The sequence below is a fragment of the Physeter macrocephalus genome, chromosome 14 (genome assembly GCF_002837175.3).
Source record: "Physeter macrocephalus isolate SW-GA chromosome 14, ASM283717v5, whole genome shotgun sequence".
Lineage (NCBI taxonomy): Eukaryota > Metazoa > Chordata > Mammalia > Artiodactyla > Physeteridae > Physeter > Physeter macrocephalus.
In genome coordinates, this window is record NC_041227.1 from 88532710 (window position 1) to 88548083 (window position 15374).

General features: G+C 50.6%; 1 protein-coding gene and 1 non-coding gene across 2 annotated transcripts in view; one reads left to right on the forward strand and one right to left on the reverse strand.

The window, feature by feature from the left end:
- Window positions 1–7219: 7219 nt before the first annotated feature.
- TRNAG-CCC (transfer RNA glycine (anticodon CCC)) lies at window positions 7220–7292 on the reverse strand. The gene has a single exon. It is a non-coding gene; the product is annotated as a tRNA-Gly (tRNA).
- Window positions 7293–12146: 4854 nt separating this feature from the next.
- PIK3R6 (phosphoinositide-3-kinase regulatory subunit 6) overlaps window positions 12147–15374 on the forward strand; it is a 33937-nt gene continuing 30709 nt past the window's right edge. Inside the window, exon 1 of the mRNA XM_007126637.3 lies at window positions 12147–12170. Within this exon, the coding sequence (XP_007126699.2) occupies window positions 12158–12170 (13 nt within the window). The 5' untranslated portion in view covers window positions 12147–12157. The remainder of the gene's footprint in view (window positions 12171–15374) is intronic.

Here is a 15374-nt window from a genome sequence, read left to right on the forward strand (position 1 = left end):
ACGGCTCCCTGCATCACTGCCCAGGCAGCACCAGCGGGGGGCCCACGGAGGTGCCACCCTCCCACCCAATCGGAGTAAAGAACCTCCAGTGGCCAGTGGCTGACCACAGACACTTCTCTAGAAAGCAACCTCGCAGCAGGATGTGCTCTGGGAGGAGCTTTGAGGGCCATGGGGAAGGGGAAGGAAGAGGAGGGGACAGAGCCAGGCCTGTGCGACACTGGGCTTTTCTCTGCAGGTCTGGAGGCTGCAGACACCGGTCAGGGCTCGTCTAAGACATCCGGTGGTCCCGGGCTGGAGGCCTCCCTGGGCAGGACTGTGGACAGCTGAGCTGCAGCTGAGCCAAGGTAGGCGCTGGCTGGGGGTAGGGTCTCCAGGGAGGGAGCTGGGAGAGGCCGATCTGAGCAGAGCAGATGAAGGGTCCAGGAGGAGCGATGCTGGAAGGGGAGCCCGTGAGGGGCAAGACACCCCTGGCGCTTATGAATACACGCCCAGCCTTTCTGAGACGGGTTGCCCAGATGTGGTGGCTACTATGCCCATTCTGCCAAGTTAAGATTATCAACCCCGGGCGGTCCAGTGGTTAGGACTCCGCACTTGTGATGCAAGGGGCACGGGTTCGATCCCTGGTGAGGGAACTAAGATCCCACATGCCTCGAGGTGCGGCCAAAAAAAAAATTAAAAGAAGATTATTCAGTCCATTTTCACAAGAAGAAAGGACGCAGGACCCTGTGAGAAGACCTCTCCTTTCTTCTCCGAATCCTGTAAATGCCAGTAATAACAGGACTAGTTATTCACGCCTGGTGCTCTAGAATACATTCATTAGCCCTCTGGATTCTCACGGGCAGTAGGAGGGAGGCTGGGTATGTTTATAATGCCCGTTTACAGGTCAGGAGACTGAGGCAACTGACTTGCCGAAGACTGCAGAGGGGGTAAGCAAGGCTGGGTCCCCATCTGTGCCCCTCGTGGGACACATCTGTCCATCTCTGTCCCGGGTCTTGGCCGTTCTCTACACACACACACACACACACACACACACACTCACACACACACGGATCGAGCATCTTCTACGTGTGCAGCCGGCGCCAGAGTCCAGCCAGAGCCGTGTGTCCGTCCTTGAGAAGTGCCCGGCTGGCGTAGGGTTGAGACGGCCGTGAGTGACTAACACAGACAGGAACAGGCGCCGGGGCCGCTGGAGGCGAGGTGCGCGCGCAGGTGGCGAGAGCCCCGCAGGTGTGGCATCAGGGAGGGCTCCGCGCGCAAAGTGGCACCTGGCTCTAGAGGGAGACGGAGGGCTCGCGGGCAGAGATGCAGCGGCGGGCGTCCCGGTGACGGGGACAAAGTGCGCAAACCCAGGGTAGGAGAGTGGGTGTGAACAGCGAGAAAGAACAGCTAGAGAGTCAGTTTGGCTGCTAACGCATGGGGTTTGTGGCGGACTTAGCAGCATGGGCCTGTCCTGTTTCTTTATTTAGCTCTAAGTAAGTGGCTTTTGAACATCATCTAACTGAGTCCTCACAGTAATCTTACGAGGTAGGTGCTAATATTAGGTCTCCTTTAAAGATAGGGAAACCGAGGCACAAGGGCTCTAAGCAACGTGTTGCCATAGCAACAGAGAGGCTTGCAACCCGGGCAGTCCAGCACCAAATGCTACCTGCCCGGCCACTCTGCCACTTTCCTCTGTTACCTCCTCGATGTGAATGCCAGGCTGGCTCGTGGCTTCCTGGTCTGCATCCAGGCCCTGTCACATTCCTCCCAAGCTCCCCCCGCCCCCACCCCAGGAACAATGCTCTCCTCCTCCCCCCTCGGCCAGCCCTCTCGCATCCAGGTGTTTCCTTCCCAGCCAGAGGCAGACTCGGTGAGGAAGTGGGCCTGCCCGGTCCTCAGGGGACAGCTGGGGAGCAGGGCTTCCGGGAATCTGGAAAGCCCAGCGGGCCTCGTGGGATGAGGGTTGACAGGGGCCCCCTGAGGACCCCAAGCTCTGCATTTCCGCCCCCCACTAATCACAGGCTCTAAACCAAAGAACTGGGTGTGTCGTCTGGCAAGTCTGTCTCTACGGAGAGAAAAACTCAGAGTCCTGGAAATGGCATCTGCCCCAATATCCTGGGGGCGGCCGGCTGGCAACGCGGGTGGGAGGAGAGGGGAGTGATTCAGCGGTAGGGGGTCTCTTCTGTCTGTGCCAGGGCGGTGGGCGCGGGACAGGAGGGAGGCAGGGGTGTGGTCCTGGGAAACTCCGTGTCTTTCTTCCCAAGGGGTGGCTCCTTCTGTCTGAAGAGTCTGGGGCAGGCGGGGGATCCTCCAAAGCTGGGATCCTCGCGGGCAAACACTGACCCGGAGGCGGGCCTCCTCAGTCCTGCTCTCTGCGGCCCTTCCTCCAGCCGGGAAGTCTTTCCCACGATCTCTTGCACAGAGAGAAAATGGATAGCAGCGGCTGCAAACAGGGTCCCATCTGCTTCTTCTTGCTGCGAGTCACAGAACCGCCTCTGTGGCTCTGTGGCCGGTCCTGTGGCCTATTTTACCCCAAGGCGGTGAACAGCCATGTGTTTCACCCGCCCTGAGGACTGTTCGTTGCTAATGTCCTGTGTTTAAGGAGGAATGTCCTCTGAATCCCAATCCATTCACTCACTCGTTCGTTCCTTGTTTCTGGTCTCGCCCCTCTGCTGGAAAGGGTCTAAGATTTTACCCTCCTTGTGACTAATAGGTTAGCATGCCACAACTTTAGGGTTGCTGGCAGAAAACACGAGATTCTAGAGTCAGAGACCCAGGTGTGTATCACTCACGGTGCAACAGGCAGCGTGAGCGTCCTGCCCCCAAGTCCCCTGGGAGAGCGGGGAGGTGGCCCCGAGTGGATGCCGTGCGCCACGGCTGAGGAGCCCTGAGCTAAGGAAACCCCCAGTGTTCACGGTGGGCTGTGAGCAAACCTGCCATCTTTGCCCTGGAAGGAGACATTGTCTCTATCATACTGGTCGGCAAAGAAATCCGCCCTTGGCCCTGGAGGAGCTACTTGCTGTCTGTTCCAAGGCCGTTCACGATACAAACCTCCTTGAAGAAACGATCTGGAACAAAAGCTCACCAGACAGGCACAAAGCCGTGGAGGACTGTCTGCCAGCATCCTCCTACTGTCCCCTCGCTGACTGCACCCCAGCTGCACTGTCCCTTGAAAAACCTCGGGCACCTCCCTCCTCAGCGCTTGGGTGGCTGTTCCCTTCGTATGGAACATGTTTCCTGCAGACATTGCCTGGCTTGCTCCTTTCCTCCCGCAGGCTTCTACTCAGAGGTCACCTCCTTAGGTAGACCTTTTAAAATCGCACCCCCAACGCTGGAATCTCACGATCCCCTTCTCAGCCGTGTTCCTATAGCACTTCTCAGCATCTCACATACAACTTAATTATGGCATTTATTGTCCTCCCCCACTCCCAGCCTCACTACATACGCTCAGGAGTGCAACCTTTATGAGAGCAGGTGTTTTTGTCTACTTTAACTTATTGCCACATCTCCAGGAACTGGAACAGTGTCTCACACTTAGAAGGGGCTCAAAACACATTCGTTGCGTGAATGAATGAATCCATCCACTTATACGATCTTCAGCTGAGGACCTGGTTCTCTTACCTTGAGTCCGCAGGACAGATAAGGCTCAATCACTATTGAGCAAATGAGACAAGGAACGACTAGCACTGGCCGGGGCTGGGGGTGGGGGATGTATGAGAGGCCGCGGTGCCGTGACCGCGGGGCTGCGCCCAGGTGGCTAGGATTCGCCCCTTGGCCGCTCTCCGTGCTGCTTGTACCAGCTGCCGGGAATCTTCCCAACTGGTGGCAGAGGCTGGTGTGTTTCTATCCTGTGACGTCGCATTCTTGCTACGACTGGGGGACCTGGGAGAGGGCGGGGGACCTGGGAGAGGGCGGGGGACCTGGGAGCTGAGCTTGGACGTGCCATTTGCCTGGTTAGCAGCACAAAAGCCACAGTCGGTCATCCGAGATGGAGCCGGAGACCAATGCCCCGCCCGAATGGCAGAGCGGCGCCCTCACCACTGTGTCTGGGACCCCCTTCCCATGGGACCGCTGCCTCTTCACCAGTGTTCTCAGCATAAGCACCATCTCTGTTTCCTGTGCCACTTGCCATAGCAACCATGCTGAACAGACTTGATTCCTTTCCCTAGCCTGAGAGCGGCTTGGGAACAGGCACCCTGTCTTGTCTCCGTACAGGTGCCTGCCATTCACGATGCAGTGCGTCAGGGGCTACGGAGAAGTAGAGAAGTGTTCCGCAGGTGCTTGTCGAATGACTCACATGGCACCTCGGGGCAACTGCAACGCCCAGCTCACATCAGGCGTGTCTGTAATTAACTCTTCTCTCTGAGAACTGGGACCTGGGCCACAGTGGACAGTCCCCAGCTTACAGTGGTTTGACTTAAGACTCTTCGACTTTACGATGGTGGGAAAGCAGCGTGCATGCGGTAGAAACCGTACTTCAAAGGTTGATCTTTTCCCAGGCTAGCGATATGGGGTACGATATGCTGGGCAGGGCGGCTCCTAGCCAGCTGCTAGCCGGCCCCATGATCACAAGGCTTACAGCCACTCTGCACCCACACGACCATTCTGTTGTTCACTTTCAGTAGAGTATTCAATCCATTACGTGAGAGAGTCAACCCTTTATTATCAAGTAGGCTTTGCGTGAGAAGATTTTGCCCAACTGTAGGCTGATGGAAGAGTTCTGAGCAGGTTTAAGGTAGGCGGGGCCGAGCTGTGTCGTTCTGTAAGGGTAGGTGTGTTCAATGCATTTTTGACTTACAGTATTTTCAACATACAATGGGTTTATTGGGATGTAACCCCATCATAAATCAAGAAAGATCTATATAGCTTGTGGGTTGCCAGCCTGTCCGCCTCAAAGAGCCCAGCAGGAAGCATGAACGATGCCACAGACCAGCTGACAGTGGTGGACGCAGTAGGAGGGGCGGGTGCGTGGCCCTTCCAGGGGGGCAGCTGCAGTCCAAGCCCACTGATTGTTGCCACGTGGAATTATGGGCCCATTGTTTCCAGATCTTCCAGTTATTCCTTCTAAGTAAAAGCTGAGAATCTTGATTTTTATGTGAAATCTGACTTTTAAATGTGGGCTACAGAGTCAAATTTTCTAGAACCGTGGCTGCTTCTAGGGAAGGAGGATGCTTGCTTTTTCACTGTATAGCATGTGTACCTTTCAGACATTTGCCATGGGCAGAGTTTTTAGCGTGGGCAGTGAATTCTAACAATATACCAGGCAGAGCAAGTCTCTGGTTCCCCGTGCGAATGTTACCAAACACGTTTGGTCTGCCCGAGTCGCAGTGAGCCAAATGCTGAGATGCTGAGGTTTGCAGCAGAGAAAGGGTTTATTCACGAGGCAGCCAATCGAGGAGACGGGAGAACAAATCTCAGATCCGCCTTCCTGAAGGCGAGGGGGTGAGGGGTACTTATGAGATAAAGATGAGGCGTGGGGAACATGGGGAAAGGTGATGGGGGTAAGAAAAGGTGAGGTAATCATCGTTCTGTGCAGGTGCAACTAAGCTACAGGCTTCTTCGTGGGACGCATGCTCAGAAAATGGTGCCATTAGCGTGTTCTGAGGGTGGAGGTATTGGGCCCCTGACGCCAAATGGTCACCAAGTGGACACTTGCGCCTGCCCAGATGGAGGGTCGGTGGTCTCAACCAGTCTTAATGGGCTCAAACTCAAACTGGACACAGCTTTGAGTTCCTAAAAAACAACTTGGGCAAACGTCTTATTGTTCAGGCTTCATGACACTTGGAGGACACGCAAGTTTTTGTAAAAATAATTAAAGCGAGCCTGATCAGCAAAGGCAGTTTATTATTTATTAATGGCTAACTGATAACTACCCTTGGTTTCTGTGTAATATGTGTGTCATCAAGCTTGCAGTGGACCTGGGGACCGGTGTGCCAATGGTGGGCCGAGAACGTGGCGAGTAGGGCCACGCTGCAGTCAGTGAGAAGTCACGGGCTGGTAGACCCCCAGGTCCTAAGGGCAAGGACTGTGTCTCATTTACTTACCTCTAAACGCTCAGGCCTGGCACAATTTCTGCCACGTGAACAGTGTTCCATAGATGCTGTTTGATTTACTCAGCAATCTCAGTCCCTCGAAACACTGCCAGGAGCTAGGAAGAGAGCCAGAGGGCCTCGGAGCAGCCCAAATAGATGTTCCAAGAGCATGGGAGTTCCATGCTCTTTTCATAGATCAGTTTCTCGGGCTTTGTCTCCATATTTTGCATACAAGACAATGCACATGTGTTTATGCGGCTTCCCAGCCTTCAGCAAATTGGCAGTCTGGTGAAAGAGCAGAGACAGCAACAGGGCAGCCACCAACACAGAGGAGCCTTTGTCCCAGTTTAAGAGAGGCATCCCCTCTGAACAGACAGATGACAGCCAGCGCCCTTTTGGATGGATTACAGAGCCTCGCCCTTCCTGGCTGGGAGGGCCGGTGAGGCGGTGGGCCAGACGGCAGCCCCATCCACCCACTTTGTGCGAGGTGCAGTTCCCACTGCTGAAACGGGATTCATACCTGAGAAAGTAGGAGCCTTTCAGCGTAGGATGGAGGCTTCCTTCACCTACCAGCAGCCCCTGAAATCTTCACTGTGTTAAGGCGAGGTAAGTGCAGTCAACTCCCATGAGATTCATCAAGAAAACCTCAGAGGCAAGTTTGGGTGCTTAAAAGGGCAAGGTTTATTTCCTGAGAAATTCACATCATACTGAAATGAGACAACTGAGATGTTGCTGCGTTTTGCCAGAACGACCTGGGTTCTGCCTGTTTCCATTTCCTGTCTGGTGCAGGCTTGACCCCTGAGGGCTCTGCCCCATACTGGTGTGGTCAGCAGCCCCAAAGGACAGGAAATAGATTACAGAGCTCCCCTGAAGAGGAACAAGGGGGTGGCACAGCATATCCCCAAGACCTGCACAAATACGGGCACCGAATGCATGGTTGATGAGTGAATAAGTGAGCGAATGAGTGAATAGAAGAATGAAGGAGGCTTTCTGACAGCGATTGTTCAAGCTTCTTAGAATTTTGCTTTCCATTAACTATCATCCCAGACCACCCCCAGCTTTACATAGTTAAGTCCTGAGAATACACTCCTCTTTTTTTTTTTAAACATATTTATTTATTTATTTGGCTGTGCTGGGTCTTAGTTGTGGCACATGGGATCTTTAGTTGCGGCATGTGGGCTCTTTTAGTTGCGGTATGTGGGCTCTAGTTCCCCGACCAGGAATCGAACCCGGGCCCCCTGCATTGGGAGTGCAGAGTCTTAACCACTGGACCACCAGGGAAGTCCCTACTTCTCTTTATTTAAATTGAAGTGTAGTTGATTTACAATATCGTGTAAGTTTCAGGTGTACAGCACAGCAATTCAGCTACATATATTCTTTTTCAGATTCTTTTCCCTTATAGGTTATTATATAATATTGAGCATAGTTCCCTGTGCTATGAAGTAGGTCCTTGTTGGTTAACTATTTTATACATATTAGTGTGTATATGTTAATCCCAGCCTCCTAATTTATCCCTCCCCCGACCCGACCTACACTTCTCTTTTTTTTTTTTGTTGTTTTGCGGTACGCGGGCCTCTCACTGTTGCGGCCTCTCCCGTTGCAGAGCACAGGCTCCGGACGCGCAGGCTCAGCGGCCATGGCTCACGGGCCCAGCCGCTCTGTGGCATGTGGGATCCTCCCGGACCGGGGCACGAATCCGTGTCCCCTGCATCGGCAGGCGGATTCTCAGCCACTGCGCCACTAGGGAAGCCCTACACTTCCCTTTTAATCTATATCTTTGTGGTTTCTCTTCCTTTAAGGCTGCTCAATGGTCATTATTAGCTGATTCCTCCACGAGAAAAGTTTAACTGTGTGTGTACTTTATTTTCCTCGGGCAGAGGATGCTCTGTGAGGTTTGGAGCAGGGGAAGAATGGGTATGGAGGGAAGGGAGGGGGCCACGACTGGGCACCCCAGGCTGAGATCTGAGCTCTAACCCTGGTTCATCATTCATTGGACATGTGACTTCAGATATTTCTCCAAAATATTTATTCAGTGTCTCCTGGGTGCCGATAACGGCCATAGGCACTGGGCATGCTGCAGTGAATAAGACACACTGGAACCCACTGTTTGTGGAGCTCACATTCTAATGAAGAGCCCAGAAAACTAATCATTACATGGGAAAATTTCTGAGCCTGATGAAAGCTATGAATAAAATAAAAGAATGTGCTAGAGCATGACTGGGAAAGCTGTTTTAGAAAGACTGGTCAAGGAAAGGCCTCTCTACGGAGGTGACATTTCAGATGAGACCTGAGTGTTGAGAAGGAGCCGGCTGTGAGGAGAGCTTGGGAGAAAGGTGTTCCGGGCAGAGGTGTGCAAAGGCCCTGAGGTAGGACTGAGCTTGGCAAGTTAGAGGAACGCAAAGAGCCATGAGGTGAGATCCTGGTGAGCCAGAGGGAGAGCGGGATGAGATGCAGCTGGAGAGGAGCACTGAGGCCAGATCGGGCAAGATTTAGGCAGGATGTGAGGAGTGTGGACTTTATGATAAGGTCTAAGGGAAGTCATTGGAGGGCTTCAATCAGGGGCTGGGTTGTAGGGGGAAGAGTGGGATCTGGGAGGCCCACTGGGGGCACTGCCGTAATTTGAACAAGAAATGATGCTGGCTTGGACCTGGTGGGGCGGTGGGGTTGGAGCAGAGGTTATTACCGTCTTTCTTCGCAACCACATAGCCGATAGAGGGGGACTTGAGAACACCACTTCTGGGGTCCCACTTGGGAAGCTTCTCTTTGTCTCCCTCCCCCCCTGGATTTGGGGATCTGCCCTGTTCCCACTCTCCACCTTGGGCGGTGGCTCTGACTGTGTTGCCGTTTCCCAGCTCCTCCGTGTAGACTGGGAACACCCCAAGGTCTTCCACTCACAGTCGAACTTGCACGTTTGAAGTTTCAAAGTTCATTTAGATTTCAGTGTCTAGTCTTGCCCACCAAAACATGCCACTGCGCCTTTTTAGAGAGAACGAACAGCATGAATGCCTGACACCTTCCTCTCTTGAGTGGAGTTTTAGTTCCCCGACCTGCATGCCTAGCCCTTGATCAACATGTCATCATGAAATAGTCTGACATTCTAGCTGGTTCTTCTGGGTGTCCATGTCACAAAGAGAGGAGGAGGCTGCAGCTCAGAGAGGCCCCCAGTGGGCCCCATGGGGATGGGGGTGCTGGGACTTGAGCCGGATTCCTCAGACTCCAGAAGTCACGCCCACAGCTCAGCGTGGTCAGCCTTACAGTACAGCAGTCCCAGAGACCCAGGGAGGAAGAGAAGAGCAATTATTTTAATAGTTTTATTGTTTTTTCCCTGCGATTATAAGTTACACGCACAGTGTAATTCAATGGCCGTGTCCTTGAGTGATGAGCTCACAGGTGTCTACTTTATTATGCTTCCCAACTTACATACATGTCAGCTCTCTCTTTTTCCTTTTTTTTTTTTTTTTTTTTTTGCGGTACGCGGGCCTCTCACCACAAGTGTCTACTTTATTATGCTTCCCAACTTACATACATGTCAGCTCTCTCTTTTGTGTGCCCTCTGCCACATAATAAAAATAAAGTCAAACCTATTTCATATTAAGACATCAGATGTAGAAATGTATTAAAAATGAAAACCAGTGCCTATGGGTAAGTGATACCACTTTTTTTTTTATAGTTTAGTGTGTATCATTAAAAGATAAAGGACTCACACACATACACACCAGGGAAATCTGAATAAAAAGGTATCAATGTCAATATCCTGGTAATGATATTTGCACTGCAGTTTCACAAGGTGTTACCACAGTGGGAAACTGGGTAAAGCACATGTGAGATCTCTCTGTGTTATTTCTTACAACTGCGTGTGAATCTACAGTTACCTCAACATTGAATGTTTAATTTAAGAAAAGACAACAGCTGTTTCTTTTTTCAAAGAACTACAAAACTATTATCTCCCTCCACCCAAATTACTGTGGTGTTCAAATTCCCAGTTGCCTTGAATGTCATAGCTTTTTGTAATAGTTTGAATTAGGATCGAAATAAGATTCACTTGGTTGATAATGTCTCTTAAATCCTGTTAATCTGTAGCCCCCCCCCCGCTTCCTTTGGCTTTATGTCTCCCCTCCTCACCTTCACCCCATCTTCCCTGCAATTTATTTGTTAAAGAAAACAGAATGTTTGTCTTGTAGAGTTTCTCAAATGCTGGATTTTGCATCCTGGTGATATCTGTATTTCCTATAAATGGGTAATTAGATATAGAGGCTTATTTGCATTTAGAGTATATAACACATGCACAAGCTTAAAAAAATTAAAATGGTAAAAAAAGGGTATATATTAAAATGTCAATTATTTTCCACTCCAGTTCCTCGGATGTTTTTCAAGAGGTAGCTGTGCCTTGTGTGTAAATGATCTGGTTTTTTAAAGACGTGAGAGTACCACTGAACAAACATGCCTTTTTCTTGGTAAATTCTAGAATTTGGTAAAAGCCAACTAAGCACACAAGCACGTGATACCAGCTACAAATTAAGATGTGGGTTTCTCTCTTTTTTTAATACTTTTTTATTTTTTACATTTACATACAGTAAAATTGACTATTACTGCTATGCCCGTTCTATGAGTTTTAACACATGTATCGATTTTACCACAGTCAGGATACAGAGCAAATCCATCACCCCAAAAGTTCCCTCTTGCCCCTCTGTAGTCACCCCCCTCTCCCTATCCCAAACCCTTGCAACCACTGATCTATTTTCTTTCTCTTTTTTTGGTAATAAATTTATTTATTTATTTTTGGCTGCGTTGGGTCTTCGTTGCTGCGCGCGGGCTTTCTCTAGTTGCGGCGAGTGGGGGCTACTCTTCGTTGCGGCGCGCGGGCTTCTCATTGCGGTGGCTTCTCTTGTTGCAGAGCACGGGCTCTAGGCGCGCGGGCTTCAGTAGTTGTGGCTCATGGGCTGAGTTGCTCCACGGCATGTGGGATCTTTCCGGACCAGGGCTCGAACCCGTGTCCCCTGCATTGGCAGGCGGATTCTTAGCCACTGCACCACCAGGGAAGTCCCTAGCAGGCGGATTCTTAACCACTTCGCCACCAGGGAAGTCCCTTCTGTTGTATTTCTTTTTTTAGTAGCTATCCCAGTGGATGTGAAGTGCTTGCTCTATGTTTTTCAACTATCCTCATTCGATTTTGGGTACCAAGGGTAGGCTGGCTTTTTCAGAGAATCTTTTCTTCTTTCTCTATTCTTTGGAACAGTAAACTCTGTGCTAAGTAACATAAAAACTTGCTTCACCCTGTAGGTTTGAGAGAACTTATCAAAGGAACCATCTGAGCCAGATACCACTTTTTAAGAGCTAGTTACTTGATGGCTTTCTCTGTTTCCTCACTGGTTACTAATATAAGCAGTTTTTCTAACTCTTCTAGAGCCTTTTGAGTCATTTTTATTTTCCTAGAAAACTGTATGATGCAGAGGGTTCAGACTTGCTTTATACAGATAAATGTCATATGGGATGTTTATCATTTCTAATATTGTCTCTTTGTTTTCTCTTTCTCGATTAGCTTTCCCCAGTGTGTGTATGTGTGTGTATTTTTTTTTCTTCAGAGAAACAAGCTCTTGGATTCTTTCAGAGTTCCTCTGCTTTCCAGTTGTGAAGTGTGTTGCCCTGGGAAGCAGACTTTGGGCGTCCGTCCCTCTGGGGTCACAGTGGGGCAGCCTGTGGTCATGATTGAGGGCATGAGCTCTAGGGCCAGATGGTCTGAGTTCAAGTGTTCATTCCTTTACTTACTAGCTATTTGACCTTGAATCGTTATTTGTCTCTGTGTTTCAATTTCCCCATCTGTGAAATGGGGAGAAAATAGTGCCTACCTCATAAGGTTAATATGAAAGAGCTGATAGTTTTTAAGTGTTTAGAAGAGTGCCTGGCACATAGCAAGCACCACAGAAGCACTTCTTAAATAAATCTAGACTCCCTCCCCTCCAGTTTGGGAGAAGCCTCGGTCCCCTGGGAGCCTCTCCATTCCACACATATACTTTGTACACGTCCCACCACTTACACTAACTGTCTCTTCTTTTGCAGAACCACCTCTTTGCAGGAAAACAAGCACCTTACTTTCCATTCTGCCGCCTGAGACCATCACGTCCTCCTGACACTTACCCCAGGCCCCCATGGAGAGCTCAGGTCAGTATGGTCCGGGAGAGAGGGGTCTGGTGTGCCTGTTTGCAGAGTGGGGAAGGCCCATCTGGCAGGTGAGGATGCCCCCAGGGCTGGCAGGACCACCTGTACCCAGCGGGGCTGAGAGACCCGCACTCAGCTCCCCAAATGCGAGACCATCTTGAGAGATGGACATCTACATGCTTGTACGAGCCCCAGCTGCCGGCAGATCACTGAGCTGGACGTTGGGAGTAATGACAATAATAGAAACATAAATTGCCAAACACTTGCATTTATTTAACAAAAATCTCTATGGCACCTACAATATACCAAGTAGTGGGAAAAGCGCCTGACAAATACTAATTCATTTTAGTCTTCATGAAGACCCCATAAGATAGATATTATTATTACTTCCATTTTACAGAATATGGGAAAGTGAGAGAAGACAGGTATTGTCCCAAGGTCACCTAGATATTGTATGGTCAAATCAGGATTTGAACCCAGCAATCTAGCTCCAGCATCTGTGCTGTGAATGACTTCTCTACGGGTTGCCTCATGCAAAACATCAGAAGGATTCTGCGAGGTAGGGATATCAGTACCATTGTCCTCATTTTACTAAAAGGGAAACAGGCTCGGAGAGGTTAGGTAATTTGCTCAAAGCTACAGAGCTAGTAAGTGGCAGATCCAGGATTGGAACCCACGTCTGGCTGATTCCAAAACCTAGACTCTTCTCCCTACACCTTCCTGGGACAACAAGCAGAGATGACCCTTCCCCCAAGATGTGTATCAACTAGTGATCACCTGGCAAGTCAGAAACCACTCCTCCGGCCGCCAGGCATAGACTCCAATGCCGTTGAAGATCCCTGTCCCAGGGAAGGGTAGGGGACACCCCGAGGCAGGCACAGCCACCATCTGGTTATCATTCCTAAGACAGCATCCTTTCCACACCCCACTCACCCTCAGAGAGCCTCACCCAATCAGAAGAAGCTTCAACCAGTGAATCTTGGTGTCACAAGGTTCCTGGTCGTCTTTAACCAGCTGGGGTTTGGGCTGGGAGGATAAGGGTGGGGACAGCACTGTGAAAATCTCCTACTGAACATTTCAAAACCAACTTACTTTGCACTCACTTTAATTACAACAATTAAGACACATCGGTATCGTGCTTTAGGAAGGGAGGTATACCGATAAAGGTTCTTTCGATACAAGCAATAGAATCCCATATGGTTCATTTAATATTCAAAAATAAAAAGTGGCCAAGCATTGAAGGAACAGCTGAAGCACCAGGCACCAGACAGGGCAGGGAACAGGGTGGATCTGCCACCAGGACACAGGAAGAGGGAGGCTCTCTCCACTCCGGGCTGTCACCCACACAAAGGTCACCCAGAGGGAGAGAGAGTCCGTTGGCCAGCTTGGTTCCGTGCCACTCCAAGGCCAGGGCAAAGCAGGGCACCTGGGTCACAGTGTCACCAGGATTATAGTGAGCAGGGAAGGCTACAGGGCAGGAAAGACCACCAACATCCACCCCCAAAGATGTGACAGATGACCCCCCCGACCCAAAATCCAGTGGGGGAGAGAAGCATCCCCACCCCAAATTAGGATGCTTGCCCTGAAAACTCCGAAAGGGAGTTTTTCCATCAGGACCAGGGACTGCAGTTGTCCTGGCTGGCTTTCCAAATTATCGTTGTTTTTAACTTTTCCCACCTACCTACAGCCCTTAGAGTCCTCTCATCCTAGAGTCAAGAAGAGGGGCACCTGAAAAGTAAGACGTTTATTTTGAGGGCTGCAAAAGAGCAGTGTTTCAAGGGCACCAAAGGTATTGTTATTTTGCCACTCCTGCAAACAGGGGCAAGATTGCAAACCTTTTTAGAAACATCTGAGCCTTTATATCACATGGGGGGAAGGTGGGAGTCAGGCACGGGATGGAAGAAAGAGAGGCGCATGAGCGTGTTCCTCCAGCCGATGGTGCATCTGGGTGCTGAGCACATGGTTTCAATGAGCAGCTGAGACGCTGAGACAGAGCTGTCTGTTCACCAGGGGATTCTCAGACAAGGCCTCGCCCCTGGTAGGAAGGGCAGTCGGTAAGGTCCAGGTGGTCAGTGTGTTGGGGACCCATGGACTCCAGGAAAATGGAGCCCAGCTCAAAGGTCAAGGTCAGGAAAAGGTCATCCTCCAAAATGGAAACTAGTAAACACAACAGGTACCAAATGACATTCACCTGTACAGAGCTAAGCTGCCCTCGGGTATTCCAAGGCTGAATTGGAACACACACAGACAAACCATATTCTTCTCAATTGTATTATGGCTCACCCGGCATGAGGTAGTGGGACCCCCGGGTTAGTGATTTTATTGTGATTTTAAAGGGAAGGGACCAGAAAGAGTTCATTGGTGTGTTTCCATTTCCGTTCCAGGGAGGGGGTTCTGATTCTGACGGCTGACAGCCAGAGAGTGGGAAAGGACGATTCTCCACAACATCCTAGTTTGAGGGAAACGTCCCTTGGGAATTATGAATTCAATCTCTTTGGTAGTAACTTTGTGTTCCCTGTAACCCTCTCATCTGGGTGGTTCTGTGCACCAGCTGGAGCAGGCTGAGGGAATTTTAAGTTTGATTCTTCCACCAGCTTTCCCCATACTGATGCCACGGTCCTCTCTGGGCCTGTTCGTCGGGGTTCTCCAGAGGAACAGAACCAGTAGGCTGTATATACGTATACAGAATGAGATTTATTATAAGGAATTGGCTTACGTGATTATGGAGGCTGATAAGTACCGAGACCTGCAGTCAGGACAGCCAATGGTGTAAATTCCACTCCAGAAGCCAGCAGGCTCGAGACTCAGGAAGAGCCAGTGTTTCAGTTCAAGTCCAAAGGCAGGGGAAAACCAGTGTTGCAGCTGGAAGGCAGTCAAGCAGGAGGAATTCCCTCCTCCTTGGGGGAGGGTCAGCCTTTGTTCTATTCAGGCCACCACTGAGTGGATGGGGCCCACCCACATTAGGAAGGGCAATCTGCTTTACTTGATCTATCGGTTTAAATATTAAACTCATCTAAAACACCATCACAGACGCAATCAAAATAACATCTGGGGCTTCCCTGGTGGCGCAGTGGTTGAGAGTCCGCCTGCCGATGCAGGGGACAGGGGTTCGTGCCCCGGTCCGGGAGGATCCCACAAGCCGCGGAGCGGCTGGGCCCGTGAGCCATGGCCACTGAGCCTGCGTGTCCAGAGCCTGTGCTCCGCAAC